General features: G+C 43.4%; 1 protein-coding gene across 2 annotated transcripts; it reads left to right on the top strand.

Annotated features, from left to right (window-relative positions):
- The first annotated feature begins 4481 nt into the window (after positions 1 to 4481).
- On the top strand, positions 4482 to 13641 carry PRPF38B (pre-mRNA processing factor 38B). 2 transcript variants are annotated; one of them, XM_084266237.1, is made up of 6 exons: positions 4482 to 4838; positions 7871 to 7939; positions 8235 to 8386; positions 8470 to 8530; positions 11083 to 11306; positions 11567 to 13641. In XM_084266237.1, exons 1-6 carry the CDS (start codon positions 4554 to 4556, stop codon positions 12417 to 12419), a joined length of 1644 nt encoding a protein of 547 aa, XP_084122363.1. In that variant the 5' UTR covers positions 4482 to 4553; the 3' UTR covers positions 12420 to 13641. The 2 variants fall into 2 exon arrangements, with proteins under 2 accessions (XP_084122363.1, XP_084122364.1); XM_084266238.1 differs by lacking the exons at positions 4482 to 4838; positions 7871 to 7939; positions 8235 to 8386; positions 8470 to 8530 and adding an exon at positions 10315 to 10439.
- The last annotated feature ends 138 nt before the right edge of the window (positions 13642 to 13779 follow it).

Raw genomic sequence — 13779 nt, 5'->3', positions numbered from 1 at the left:
TAGCGGAGCGGCCCCAACCATCCCCCGGGCACCCCCCTTCACCTGACCCCCTGCAAACAACCGCCTCCCACACAACGCCACACCACCAGCCCCGGCCGCGGCGGGCGGGAAAAGCGCGTCGCGCTGCCTCAGGCGGGAGCTGCGGGCAGGCGCACAGCCGGCCGCGCGGCGCGGGCGGGCCTATCGCCAGGCGCCCGAGGAGAAAGGGCCGCCTATCGCTTCCGCCCGCGCCAGGCCGCTCCCGCATGCGTACGGAGTCTGGAGCCGCACCTGCGAGCGGAAAGCTTCGACGCTTCAGCAGCATCAGGAGCGCCGGGAAACTGCTCCCCGGGAAGGGCAGCGGGCTGCCCCCCAGCCTGACTCCTGCGCCTCAGGAGCAACCAGTTGTACCTTTTCCTAAAGAAGCACGTTCTCTAATGCCCCTTAGCACAACCCCATCCATTAGCATCACCTGTGCAGCCCCTGTTCTATTTATCTCTGCCTGTGCCAGCCTCTTCCTGTGTAATTAAAAGGTGATTGGCAGAGGGTGTGTGTGTGCCTAATTTTCACACCGAACAGCACTCCCGTCCCTGGTGCTGCTGGGTTCTGTAGCGCAGTCCCTGCAGAGGTGTGCGGGGTTCCCCATAGGGAAAGCTGGTCATGATCGCAGTGCACCGGCTGTGCCAGGGTGAGCAAGGTGGAGGCTGCAAAAACAGAAAGTTGATGGGGATTTTTTCAGGATTTCATTCGGTATTTTCCATATTGGGGTGAAATTTGTAATTTAAAGAGGACACAGCTGTTTGGATGTAGAGTAGAAAAGAAAACACAACTCTTAAATCTCCTGTTACTTTGTTTACAAGCTTGTAAAGCAATTTGCTAATCACAGGGTGGGGCTGCCATATAAAAAGGGTAGAGTAGTTAAGGTGCCTGGCACTGAGAGGAGTTCCAGTGCTTTTTGTTTTAGTAAGATTTTAGAAGATTCTGTGTTGTTAGTTGTCTGTGACAAAAGGTTAGCCAGAACTCATAGTTAAAACTAAATTTTACAGGGCAAGGCCTAGGCAGAGCATATATAGTTAATAACCTGTTAGCTGTGTTGTTCCTTTAGCAGCCAGGAGGTGTATGTATGTGTGCTTGCAAGTGAGAAATCCAGCCTTGGTTTTTTTCAGGTATTTCAAGTTACTGTGATGGTTCTGTTCTGGTTTTAGTGCATTTTGTTTTCCGGGTTGTAAAATACAAAAGGTATTAGCTTGTCATTATATTTGCTTTTGTTTATGAGAAATAGGGAGTTATCTGTACAATTTTTCATTGTTTTTCTGTGATGATAGTGAAGTGCTAATAGTGATGTGGGCAAATAAGAGTTGATATTAAGGCAGAGTTTGGATTGCAAATGGGTTTTAAATGTTATAATATTACCAATCTTTGCTTAAATAGGAAGTTTACTTTTGCAAAATATATAACAGTGGGTCAATTTTTTTTAAGAGTTTTCCGCCAACAAGATTTAAAGGTGTGTATAACCCAATCTGGCCATGTATAGGAAGTATACTTATATATGGAAAAATTCCAATTAAATTCCTTTAGCTAGACCAGTAAATAGATTTTTAGTTTTAAATTAGGTTTTTTTTTGTGAAAAAAACAAATTCCCACATATTGATTCAAAGCTCTTTCTTTTGTAGTACAGTTGTTCTTTTTGGCTGTTATTATTTAACCTTTAAGTATCGTTTAGTATATCTATTAAACTAAAGTTTATAGATATCTTATAAAGTAAAAAAATCAAAACTGTAGATAGCTTATAGATACTTTTTAAATATGTATTAAACTGCAGAATTTTTTTACTGTAGATAATGTAAAGTCTAGTAATACACGTCTTTAACTTCCTGGCTTAAAATGCTATATTAACTAAAAACTTGTTTTTAAAATTTTCATTTAAATGTTGTAAAATTTTAGTCCTAGTTCACTATGATATGCTTAAGAATAAAAAAGGTTATTCAGAAGCGTGGTAGTAAAGTTACAGTATACAGTAAAAGTGAATTTACAGAAACTTCTAATACTCTGTGATCCTACTCAAAGTACCCCATAAGTGAAACCTTCAGAATTATCAGATGTTTAATTCTCCATTATCAAACTATATAATCACAGAAATACCTTTTCTTTATTGCTCCATGGTAGGTGGTGATACAATCTTTTGATGATGGGAAACCTAAAAAGGATGGAGAAGTGTTACTAGCAGGTAGTTTTAAACCTGACAATCTGCTCTGACTCCAGGCTGTTTGAGCTTTTTCTTGCTAGGAAAAAGTTTTGAAATTCTTCTGATTATTCCCCATTAGATCAGTTTTTTATTGTTTTCTCTCAGTGGAAAAAAACCTCTTTTTATTTAATCTGTTTGAAGTTTGGGGGGGTGGTCCTCATGCATTAGTACTCTAGTTAACAGTCTCAAGGAATTGTAGAAGGATTTGTTGAAATGGACCTTTAGCAGTTTAGCAAGCCCCCTGCTCAAAGGAGGTCTTAGGCAATTAGGTTCTAAGAAGCTTCAGTTCAAAGATAATTTTTCCATTATGATCTGTAACTTCAAACTGAATATTCAAGTTGTATTCAGTTCAATATAGCCCCAAATTAAGCATGTTATTGTTAGAGAAGCAAAAGGGAAAAAAACCCCTAAAGCCAAGAAACCAAAAGCCCGCAGGTTGGGCTAAGGGTAGTTTCCTAGAATAGCAGAAAGATATAACAGTGACAACAGGACCTTAGGGCACAAAATATATGAAACTGTTGATACAGGATGCAGTTTCTCTCCGAACCCACAACTCAGGCCGTGCAGCCCAGAGCCACCCCGGAACCCGACCGTCCCCAAAAACTGCAGGTCCTGGAGCCGCCCGCTCCTCCCCTCACCAGCCTGCTTTATACTGAGCAGGATGTAACTGGCATGGAACACCCCCTTCGGCCAGCTTGAGTCACCTGTCCTGGCTGCGTTCCCTCCCTTCTTGTTAGCAGGGAAATATGAACAACTGGAAAAGTCCTTGATTGCTTGGCAGTGATTAGGAACATCAGGGTGATATCAGCACTGCTCCCATCCTGACTCCCAAACACGGCATTCTATCGCTATTAGGAAAGAAATGAACTCCAGCCTAACTGAAACCAGGACAGGAGCCTAGAGAGTCAAACAGGCCTAGAGCCGCTGGTAGGGCCCTGATAAGAACCCTGTTCTGCTACAGTACAAGCTCTAAGGTATGTTAAGGGGCTGGAGTTACGAAGATCATTCAGTGTTTCTTGGGTTTTTCAATGTGATGAAAAGTGAAGATATTTTGATGTTACTCCCAGCTGTATTTCTCTCCTTGGTTTTAAATTCGGAATTTAGTTTCCAATAGCACGCATGTAAAGATGGCATTTCCATGGGTGCTTTCATACCAACTTCCCCCTCCACCTCTACCTTGACACACTGAGCAATGCGGAGCCCTTTTCTGTGGGTACAACTGAATGTATTTTATTGCCACCATGCTCAGTTTGCAGTAATTTTGGTGGACTTTCAGTTACTTTTTTGAAGTCATTTGATGTTTAGCATCTCTTGATGGTTCTTTTAAACTGAGCACTCAGTCTGTCTCCTGTGCAGGTTAAGGCCTGACACTGAAGCATTTTGCGTCTGCAAGAAAACCACCTGCAATTCAAAACCTGTTGGAAACCTTTGAGTACCGAGTTAAATGCAATCTGAAAATTCGGTTAGTCTCTTAGATGTATTTCAGGCAAAAAGTGGAGGATTTATCTCGTCTGGTTTCCTGATGGCATTTAGACGTAGCCAGTTCCTTTCTTAAATCCAGCGGTTTGTTTTCAAAGGCAGGAACCCAGCCCGCACGCGGCACCACTCGCGTCAGAAAGGGCCGTTCGGCCTGAACTCAGCAGCAGCGGGAGGAGGTTACCGCGTTCTGGGCCTGGCACAAGCCTCTGGAAGCGGCTCGGCCGCCGCCAGGTGCCGGCCGGGGGCGCGGGCCGCAGAACTGTTTCAGTGCGCAGGCTGTGCTGTACCGCGGCCGCCGCGTCGCCCCCGATTCACGCGCTAGGCCAGCCTGTCGTTCCCTGTTCGCTCCTCTGCTCCCGCCGTGCCCTGGCCCCGCCAGCAGCCCCGAGGGCGACCGCCGGGACCCGCTTCCAAGCCGGCCGAGTCGCTGGCTTCGCATCTCGCGTTACGGAGGGCCCGCGGCCTAGGCGGCAGAGAGGAGGGGAGCGTCAGGCGGAGGACACGGCGGCTCAGAGGCGCGAAGGGGGAGCTGGCGGGTGTCGCCTCCCCGGCCCCGTGAGGCGGCCGACGTGGGGGAGGAGCAGCCACCCGGCGGGACAGAGCCCCGGGGGGTAGGGACGCCCCAACCTCTGCCGCTTCTCTCCCGCCCCCGCCCGGCGCCGCCGCCGCGCTTCCTCGCGGGGATTGGTCGACTCGGCCCCGGAAGGCGAAGCCGTCACTTCCGCGGAGGCCGCCATCTTGTCGGCGGTTGGCGGAGGCAGCGCCCGGCCCGGCAGCCCGCGCTCTGGTGTGGTGCGGCCGCTCGTCCGCCTCGCAGGCCGCGCGCCTCCGCTCCGGGCCACGAGCCGCCATGGCCAACAACAGCCCCGCTGTCGGCGCCGGCAACTGCCAAGGGCAGCAGGCGGCCCAGCACCAGCCTGGCGCCGTCCCTCCGGCCCAGCAGCAGCTGCAGAGCGGAGCCCCCAAGCCGGCGGCCTCGGGCAAACAGGGCAACGTGCTGCCGCTGTGGGGGAACGAGAAGACCATGAACCTGAACCCCATGATCCTCACCAACATCCTCTCGTCGCCTTACTTCAAGGTGCAGCTCTACGAGCTCAAGACTTACCACGAAGTGGTGGACGAGATCTACTTCAAGGTGAGCCTGCGGGCCGCGCCCTGGGCGCCGCGGGCTGCTCGGGGCAGCGCTGGCGCCCGTCCCGAGCCTGTCGGTGGCTGGCGCGTCGGGAAGGGAAGGCTCGGATGCGGCCTGCCGATTCTCCATTCCGCCTTCTTGCCCCTTATGTCGTGGTAAGGGACGGGAACAACATTTCCTTTCTTCCTTTTTTTTCCCCCTTTTTCTTTTAACTGCTCGATTGGCGGTTTCAGGGATGCTGCTCTCTCTCCCTTACGCAAGGAGCGTGTTCCGAGTCGGGCCCGAGTTTGGGAATTGTAGTTTTGAAGTGGGCAGCGGGAGCCAGGCCAGTGGGGACGAAATGGCCGTCTGAGGACTGCGCTTTCCGTCGGAGAGAGCGGGGAGGGGACCCGGCCTGGCTGCCGCTCCTAGGAACGAGCGCTCCCCGCAGCCTCGAGTTGCCGGCAGCCCGTGTAGCTGCGCTGGAGGTGCGGTGATGGCTGGAGGGGGTTTCGGCAGGGGTTTCCACGTGGCCGCTCCCGTAATTAGGCGTTAGGGCCTCCTCCCTGCACCCAGCTCGTTCTGGAGCTTCTCCTGGCGTTAGGTAGGGTGTGCTGGGGAGATAACTGTATCGGCGCGCCCGTGTCTCCGTTCTTGTTTTGTTAGTAGGGCTGAATTAGTTCTGCAGCGAGGCTTCCTTCCAGCCAGGCTCCCAGGTAGAGGTATGCATAATTAATGCTCATCAACACAGCCGCATTCTTTGTTCTGATAGAGAGCAAAACTTGGATAATTGAGGCCCTTGCCTTCAGTCCATCTATACTTTGATGGTTGTGAAGATGTTTTTCTCAGGTGAATTGATTCTGCTTGGTAATGTTACTGTGTCAGTAAGTGGGCTTCAGTATACTCTGAAATAATTAAAAAATAGCCTTTTTGTCTCATTACTCAGGGCAAGTCAAGATAGTTTGGGCACTGCAGTTGTGAATATATCCACAGCAGTGTGTTAGGTTTTTGGTATTGCTTGCACTGAGGAAGACAGGGCTACTGTGTTTCCTCTAAACGACAGCCTTTTCATTTCATTTCATTGCACTCTGTCATTTGAAATAGACAAATTAATCCTAATGTGTAGAGGAATACAGATTGTGAACAATGCTTATTTTCAGTTAATTTCTCACTTGTTGCATATGAGATAGAAATAACTTATTCTGACTATCAGAATGGAAAACAACAAAGTTCAATTTTCTAAGTGATAGTGAGAGCCCAAAAACTCATAACAGAAACATTTTAAGAAAATTGGAGCGTCTGCTGCATTTTACAGGGACCCTTCTGATGTAGTGAAAATACTTGATGTGATTTGTCTTGGTATTGGTGGAGCTCAACTGCAGTCAGTCAGTTCATTTGTTTGTCTCAGAGTTTCATTCTCTAAGTGCCTTAATCTTCAATTGGGGAAGAATTTGATTGTATTTCTTTTCTCTCCGTGTTTTTTGCTTCCCCCACCCTGAATGAGTGAGAGACACTCAGAAATATAGCTGCTGTGGTGGGTATTCATCTTCGGGAACCAAGATAAGTGGCTCGTTTAAAAAATGAGAGAGTGCTGGATCCTCAGGAAGAATGATCTTAAGTCACAGAGGCACCATCTTTGAAGATACAGATTCTGTCTAGATGTCTGAATCGATTCGCTTGTAATTTTGGTCTCCTGTTTCAGTTCTGCAAAGTGGATGACTTCCTCTTTCTGTATCCCGGATCTTAGCACCCTGTGTGCGCCCTCAACTGCATTTAATCTGAAAAGTTCCCACAAGTTAAACATGTGCAGAGGTCTTTGTAGGATCAAAACTTTAAATGCTTTTTTCTGAAATGTGTATTTTTTAGGGCTTTGGGGTTTTTATTAGTATTTGTCAAACCCAGCATGTTTATACTGCTTGTCCCCTATAAATGTGAGAGGCAAAACCATAAATAAACATAAAGGTGTGCAGTATTATTCACAAAGTATTTGTGAAGTTCTCATATGATGCTAACAATACAGGAAGTCATAGTGGATTTTAAAATTCTGTGGTATTGGCATATCTCATCTTTCCTATTTGGATAAGATGGCAACTGTGAAATAACCCCAAACAAACAGTTCAGCAGCTGTTAATGTATCTGCTTCTCCATCTGATTGTGTACAGAATTAGTTTTGTGTATTGCTGAAGAATTTTAGTTTGTGAATTACGGAACAACCAGGCCACAAACCCATATCCCTGACCCAGCATAACACCATTGTATCTTGTTTGTCTAGCTTGGTTTTTTAAGTTGACTTGTTCAGGAAACATGCATGCTTATTGAGCCAGATTTTATTTACTTGTCTAAATTCTACAATTTCGAGTGTAGCTTAGGCAGTTTTTATGGTTCTTAACTTGTTTATGATTCATATTGTCAAATTTAAGGAATGGTGTTGGTTAACTGTACCACTCATCTCTAAATGATCTAAAAGATGTGATAGGCAGGCTTTACTCACTAGTAGTTGGGAACCATTTTATTTCAGAACATAACTGTGCAGTCTACAAGAAAAAACCTGGGGTTTTAGTTTGAAATACAATACTTTATAGACATCTTCTTTTGTCCTTATTGTGGGTGATAGTCAAATCTCTAGTTAAACTCACTGCATGAATGAGACTCATGAATAAGAGACTAGATTCTGGCTTCTGTAGCTGTCATCAGCTGGTATCACTAAACTTAAGAGACAGTTTAAAGAAAGGCAATTGTTTAGTCACTGTAGAAAGTAGTAATGATGGGGTTTAGTCATAAAGTATTTGAAAGTATGTGGAGCATAGAATAAGCGTGTGGGTGTTTAGGGTTCATCGGTTTGTTTTGGCTTTTTTAAACTTCATTATTTTGTATATAATTTCTTAATGTGGTAATTAGGCCAAATCCTTTGCTTTAATGACAACGCAGACTTGATCCTGCATTTGGTAGGAGAAGATTGATTTAGGAAATCCCTTGTTTAAATTAGATTGGTATAGGCAGCTACACATTACGAAGTGGTAATTGTCGTATTCTTTCTTTCATTCCTACCCATTCAGGTGACACACGTTGAGCCATGGGAAAAGGGGAGCAGAAAAACAGCAGGCCAGACAGGGATGTGTGGCGGGGTAAGTAGAAGTACGTGCCTTCTTACGTTTTTCTGTCTGGTAAATACATTTCACAAGCATAGCTGAAGCTTGTGTGTTGGCTCGGTCCCTGGATGTGAAAGTATTTATTACAGAGAGTTGATACATTCCTCTTAGTTCTGGAGCTGTGGAGGCAATTAGTGCTACTTTTTCCACATAGCTCTGTTCGTAGATTTAGATCTTACCCTGCATAAGTTCTTTCTTTTGGAGGTTTGGGATAATATCTTTCTAACTTCTTGTGCTGTCACCTAACTTTTTTTCTTTTTCCTTTTGAAAGGTGCGTGGAGTTGGAACTGGAGGAATTGTGTCTACTGCCTTCTGCCTGCTCTACAAACTCTTTACACTGAAACTCACTCGTAAGCAAGTGATGGGCCTTATAACTCATACAGACTCTCCATATATTAGGGCTCTTGGATTTATGTATATTAGGTAAGTATCAACATAATCAGCTGGTGACTAATTTAATATACAGAAAGTTGTATTAAAATTCTACACTCTTTCTGTACTTAAAGGTACACACAGCCACCTACAGATCTATGGGACTGGTTTGAATCCTTTCTTGATGATGAAGAGGTATGTCGGCGAGGGTAATAATTTGTTTTCTTTTGTTCCTTCTCATGTTACTATTTTAGGTTTAAACAGTTTGATAAGGTTTTCTATAGTTTCACTGTTCTTGTCATTTTGTTAATTGGTGCAGGAAGTAGATCTGAGCTGGGCCCCGGACTTTAAAGATTTGACAGAATTTTCAATGGGTGAGGATGTTACTGTGTCAAATAATAGAAAGCCATGTGAAAGAGGTTTATTGAATCAGAATGCAGAGAGCAGGCAGTGTGAGTGCGGCTTCTGTGCAGTTTTTAGAAGAAAGTATTACTTTAAGCAAGGCGTAGTAACTCCTGAGAATGCCAAATTTGGCAATTTGCATTTAATTCTGGGTCAGGGGGAATTATTGCTTACATAAAAGGGTGAGAAGTATATAGTAGCAACCAGTGTTCGCTTTGAAAAATGTTTCTGGATATCTCTGTAAATGTTCATGTCGTGGAGTAAACTGGGGTTCCTTCAGAGGAGAAACAAACAGCCTAATTACTGCATCAAGTGACATTGTTACTAGTAACCTTTGTGTCTTTGCTAATTGGGGGGGTGGGGGGAAACACCAACAAAAAACCCAGGAGCTGCTAACTAAAGAAGTTGAGTAAAGAGGCTGTCCTAATGCAGTCAGGTAGGAGAATACCTGTAGTAACATAGTCCTGATTTACTGTCTAGGACCTGGTGGGTGAGGTTTGCCAGTCTGTGAATGTACAGTCTGCTACATACTGTTGGAATTTGTATTTATCGAGCAGGTTTTAAATTACGTCCTAGATTAAGAATGGAACAGGAAGGATCACTTGCCCTTTTCAATGTGACAGTAGGCATCTACTTCAAGCAATTTCAAATGTTGTAGTTGGAAATTATGTCCGAATGCTTGTAATTAAAAGCAGTGTTCATTATACCTGTATCTGACTGCAATACAGTGTATTTATTTTAAACAGCTTCTTTCATGCTAAGTATCAAAAACACTGTGCAAAGGAAGCAGCTGTTATTTCAGGTAAACCTGTGTTACTGTATGTTTCTAACAAAAATCAACCCAAGCTTAACTCGTGATTACATTGCTGTGATATGCTCCTTCTCCCCCAGGTTATGCTAGTTAATCTGAACTCTTCTCTGCACTGTTGCATTGTAACTTGTGAGGAGGATTCATTTGTGGGGTGGATTCATTTTCAGGGTCCCACAAACAGCTTGATCCCCAGGACAATGAAGTGATCACAAGTGTGATTTGTTGTGCAGGTCTTCAATGGTTCATTATTCAAAGCGCCTTTTTTAGTTGGTACTTTTCAGTTCTTGCAGTTATGGGTTGTCAGCATATATTTGTATACTGTTGTTTAAATTGTCTCAGTATATTTTTGGGATTAGTGTTTCTTTCCCAGCTGACCTAAGCAGCTTTGCCTTATGTAGGAAAAAGTGCTTGAGGCTGAGTAAGTTTGTCACCAGCCCTGGTCAAGCTCAGTAGGATTGTCCTGGGTTTGGCTAGGGTAGAGTTAATATATGTGGAATTACTTAAACCTACAGGATTTTCTTTTCCCTCCAGTTCTTTCATATGTGGAAGCAGTTCATCTTTTGTCATGCTGCTGTGAAAACCTTCCCAGGACACAGAGTTACTTTTCAAAATGTTTATGTTTATTTTGTTGAACTGTTCATACTCTCCAGGTGCTACGTTTAACTCCTTTTTTTCTTCTTTAGATCTCTGCAGCGATTATATTTGGAAAAACTGTTTATCTGAACACTTAAATGTGTGTGAGTGCAAGCAGTTTTACATTTAGATTTTCTCTTCCTGTTTAGATAACAAATCTCACTTTCCTTGTGTGCTTGCACTATAGGTTTGGGACTGACAATAGCTGACTAACATGTCCTGAGCTGTGAGAGGGCATAGCAAGAAGGCCTTCATGCGGTAATGACCCTTTTCAGAGACAATGGTCATCATGGATTATGCGTTTCCAATTATTTGTTCATTTATTTATTTTTTTACATATTTCTAAATTAGAAACCTCACTGCTTCATGGCAGTTGGTTTGCTATTGCTTCCAATTCTGTTAGGATGCCATTTTGTACTAGAGGTTTTTCTATGATCATTCTTAGTTAGGCAATGATGTAGTTCCTAAATGATTTAGACCACAGGGTTGGGTATGCTGGTATGCAGTTGTACATCCACAGTATGGAGCATTAAATGTAGTTTGAGAGGACTTCTCAACTTTGTGGCATTCTAAATAAAATACAAGATCATACCATGTAACCAGACTGTGTATGGGGATTTTGTGTTAATCTCTTCATCGACAGTCCCTTACCATCCAGATGGCTGCAGGATTAGTCTGTGCCTGCATGCATATGTGTTAAGTCCCGTTCCCTATCTGTAACGTACTGCCAAATCCAAAGGGCGCAGAGTTTGAATTTTTCTAAGGAAATGTATTAGAATGTGAGAGAAGTAAGCTTTCATAATCATGAGACTTCAAGAAGGCAGTAATGTAGCAGAATTTTTTTTTAAATGAATAGAGAATGTTTTTGACCATCAGGGTATTTTTCGCTTGTATTTTGCAGGACCTGGATGTGAAGGCAGGAGGGGGTTGTGTTATGACCATCGGGGAGATGCTTCGTTCCTTCCTCACTAAGCTTGAATGGTTTTCCACACTGTTTCCAAGAATTCCTGTGCCAGTCCAGAAAACCATTGACCAGCAAATCAAAAGCAGGCCTAGAAAAATCAAGAAAGATGGCAAGGAGGGAATGGAAGAAATAGACCGGCATGCAGAACGCAGACGTTCCAGGTCATACATACGTTATTTTGAAAACGAATGTTAAAAGTTCGTTTTTGAACTACTTATTACCAGAAACGCTTTTCACTGGGATAGGTTTTAAGGCAACAGGCAAAACAGTTCATGGGTGCTAATGGATTAAAATAATCAGGTGGTATTTGGTATTTATGGTTAAATATAGACTGTGTACGTAAAGTATTAAGTTTGAAAGTAAAGAGGGTCCCTTAACTTCAAAGGCTGTGTTTCACATTGAATATCTTTTCCTTTCACAGGTCTCCAAGACGATCCATCAGTCCCAGGAGATCTCCCAGAAGATCCAGAAGCAGAAGTCATCATCGGGAAGGCCATGGATCATCTAGCTTTGATAGGGAACTAGAAAGAGAACGAGAACGGCAGAGATTAGAACGTGAAGCTAAGGAGAGAGAAAAAGAAAGGCGGAGGTCTCGAAGTACCGATCGCACACTAGAACGGAGGCGAAGCAGAAGCAGGGACAGGTACAGAAGCCGTAGTCGAAGTCGTGAGAGGAAAGGAGATAGAAGAGACAGGGATAGAGAGCGAGAGAAAGAAAATGAACGGAGCCGGAAAAAGGAGAGAGATTATGATAAGGAAAGAGGCAGCGAGAGGGAAAAAGATCGATCTAGAGAAAGATCAAAAGAAAGGAAAAGTAAGGGTGATGCAGAAGATAGAAGACACAAGGATGACAAGGATGACAAGAAGCACCGGGATGACAAGAGGGAATCCAAAAAAGAGAGAAAACATAGTAGAAGTCGAAGCCGGGAAAGAAAGCATAGGAGTAGGAGCCGAAGTAAGAACACAGGTAAGCGCAGCAGAAGCAGGAGCAAAGAGAAATCAAGTAAACATAAAAATGAAAGCAAAGAGAAGTCTAATAAACGAAGTAGAAGCAGAAGCCGAGGGAGAACAGATAGTGTTGAGAAGTCCAGAAAACGAGACCAGAGTCCCAGCAAAGAAAAGCCTAGGAAGCGTAGCAGAAGCAAAGAACGCTCCCACAAACATGACCACAGTGAGAGCAAGGACCATGCGGACAAACACGACCGTCGAAGGAGCCAAAGCACGGAACGAGAGAGCCAAGAAAAGCAACATAAAAACAAAGATGAGACTGTGTGAACTCTTTCAGAAGTGGATCACATTGAATCCTATAAATGTTTGATTAAGTCCTGCTTATTTTTTCTTAAAGTTGAGATTGTTCAGTAGTTGATGAGCACTCTTCTCCAACCTCCTTCTAGGCTGCAGATTGTCATTTCCTATTTTGGGTAGGGAAGTGCCTTTGTAAACCCATTCAATGCATTGACGGTTTCAAACCATTTGTTTAGTTTAATTCGTAATTCACAGAGATTGTTCTTGCATTTTTATTGTTCAGATGTTTCTGAAATGTACAGTCTGTACATATGTCCTGAAAATGTTTTAATTCCTTTGGCATGGTTGCCATGTTGGTTAAATTTGTATGAGGCAATAAACTGCCACTAATTCTACTTTCATTTGTAGATGTGGAATTATGGTTTGTACCCTGACGTTAGCATGGCTGTGCTTTACATAATAGTATGGCTTTTAGGGATGGATCTTGAATGTGTATTATAGCTGAGATATTTATGTGCATACGATGTACATTGAGGGCTGCAGATTTAGAACTAACGTTTATGTCCACTGTACCTGCTGTTTTTTCAAAAGCTTTTAAAATGTGTTATGTTGTTGATCACCACTGGTGTTAAATTGAGAGTGGGCTTTCAACGAGATAGTGGTCTTGATGCAAAGATTTAGATTATTTTGAGGCTTGTTTAGTAATTCTTTAGGAAGGCTACCTCAGGTGGACACTGTAAAGGTTAACAGATGAATACCGTAGCCATCTATGCATTTTATTTGTTTGGGAAAAAATATCCATGTAAGCTTCCTTTTTTCTTTTTAACTCAATTTATCCATTTGTGATCTTCTACTGTTTTTTAATCAGCAGCTGCACTCTTGTCATTTGTGATAATCCTGGGCTAATAAAGGCATTTAAGATGGGAAGAGGGAGGTAGGAAGAAGAAAGTAATTACAAAGGATTTCAGTTTCAAGCTTCCAAAGCATTTTTATAAGTGTAAACATTTAAAATAAGAATTACCCAATAGTGTCCTTTTTTAAGTCATATTTTCTACGAATAGTAAGGATTGCAGTTTGTGCTGAACACTTCATCTGGCAGACTTTTTTTTTTAAACAGGTTGTTAGAAGCAAAAACCAAAATGCATTATAGAAAACCATATCATTAAAGTCCAAGTCTATTTGATAGATTATTCTGATGACTTGTATACTAAGTGAGGAGAACCATCTGGAATAAACTCTCAATTCATTCCTTTGTATTGGGTGTCAGCTTTTCCCTGCATGCTCATTGCCAGTTGGTGAGTGTTTGGGTTCCTCCATGTTTCATTTTCAGACTAAGGAATACTTGTATGAATAAGGGATTTTATATAATGAGTACCTTCAAAGGAAGATG

Source organism: Gallinula chloropus, assembly GCF_964237585.1.
Source record: "Gallinula chloropus genome assembly, chromosome: 6".
In the NCBI taxonomy this organism is placed as follows: Eukaryota; Metazoa; Chordata; class Aves; order Gruiformes; family Rallidae; genus Gallinula; species Gallinula chloropus.
Note: the sequence above shows the minus strand (reverse complement) of the source record. Positions and strands in the feature narration are given on the sequence as shown.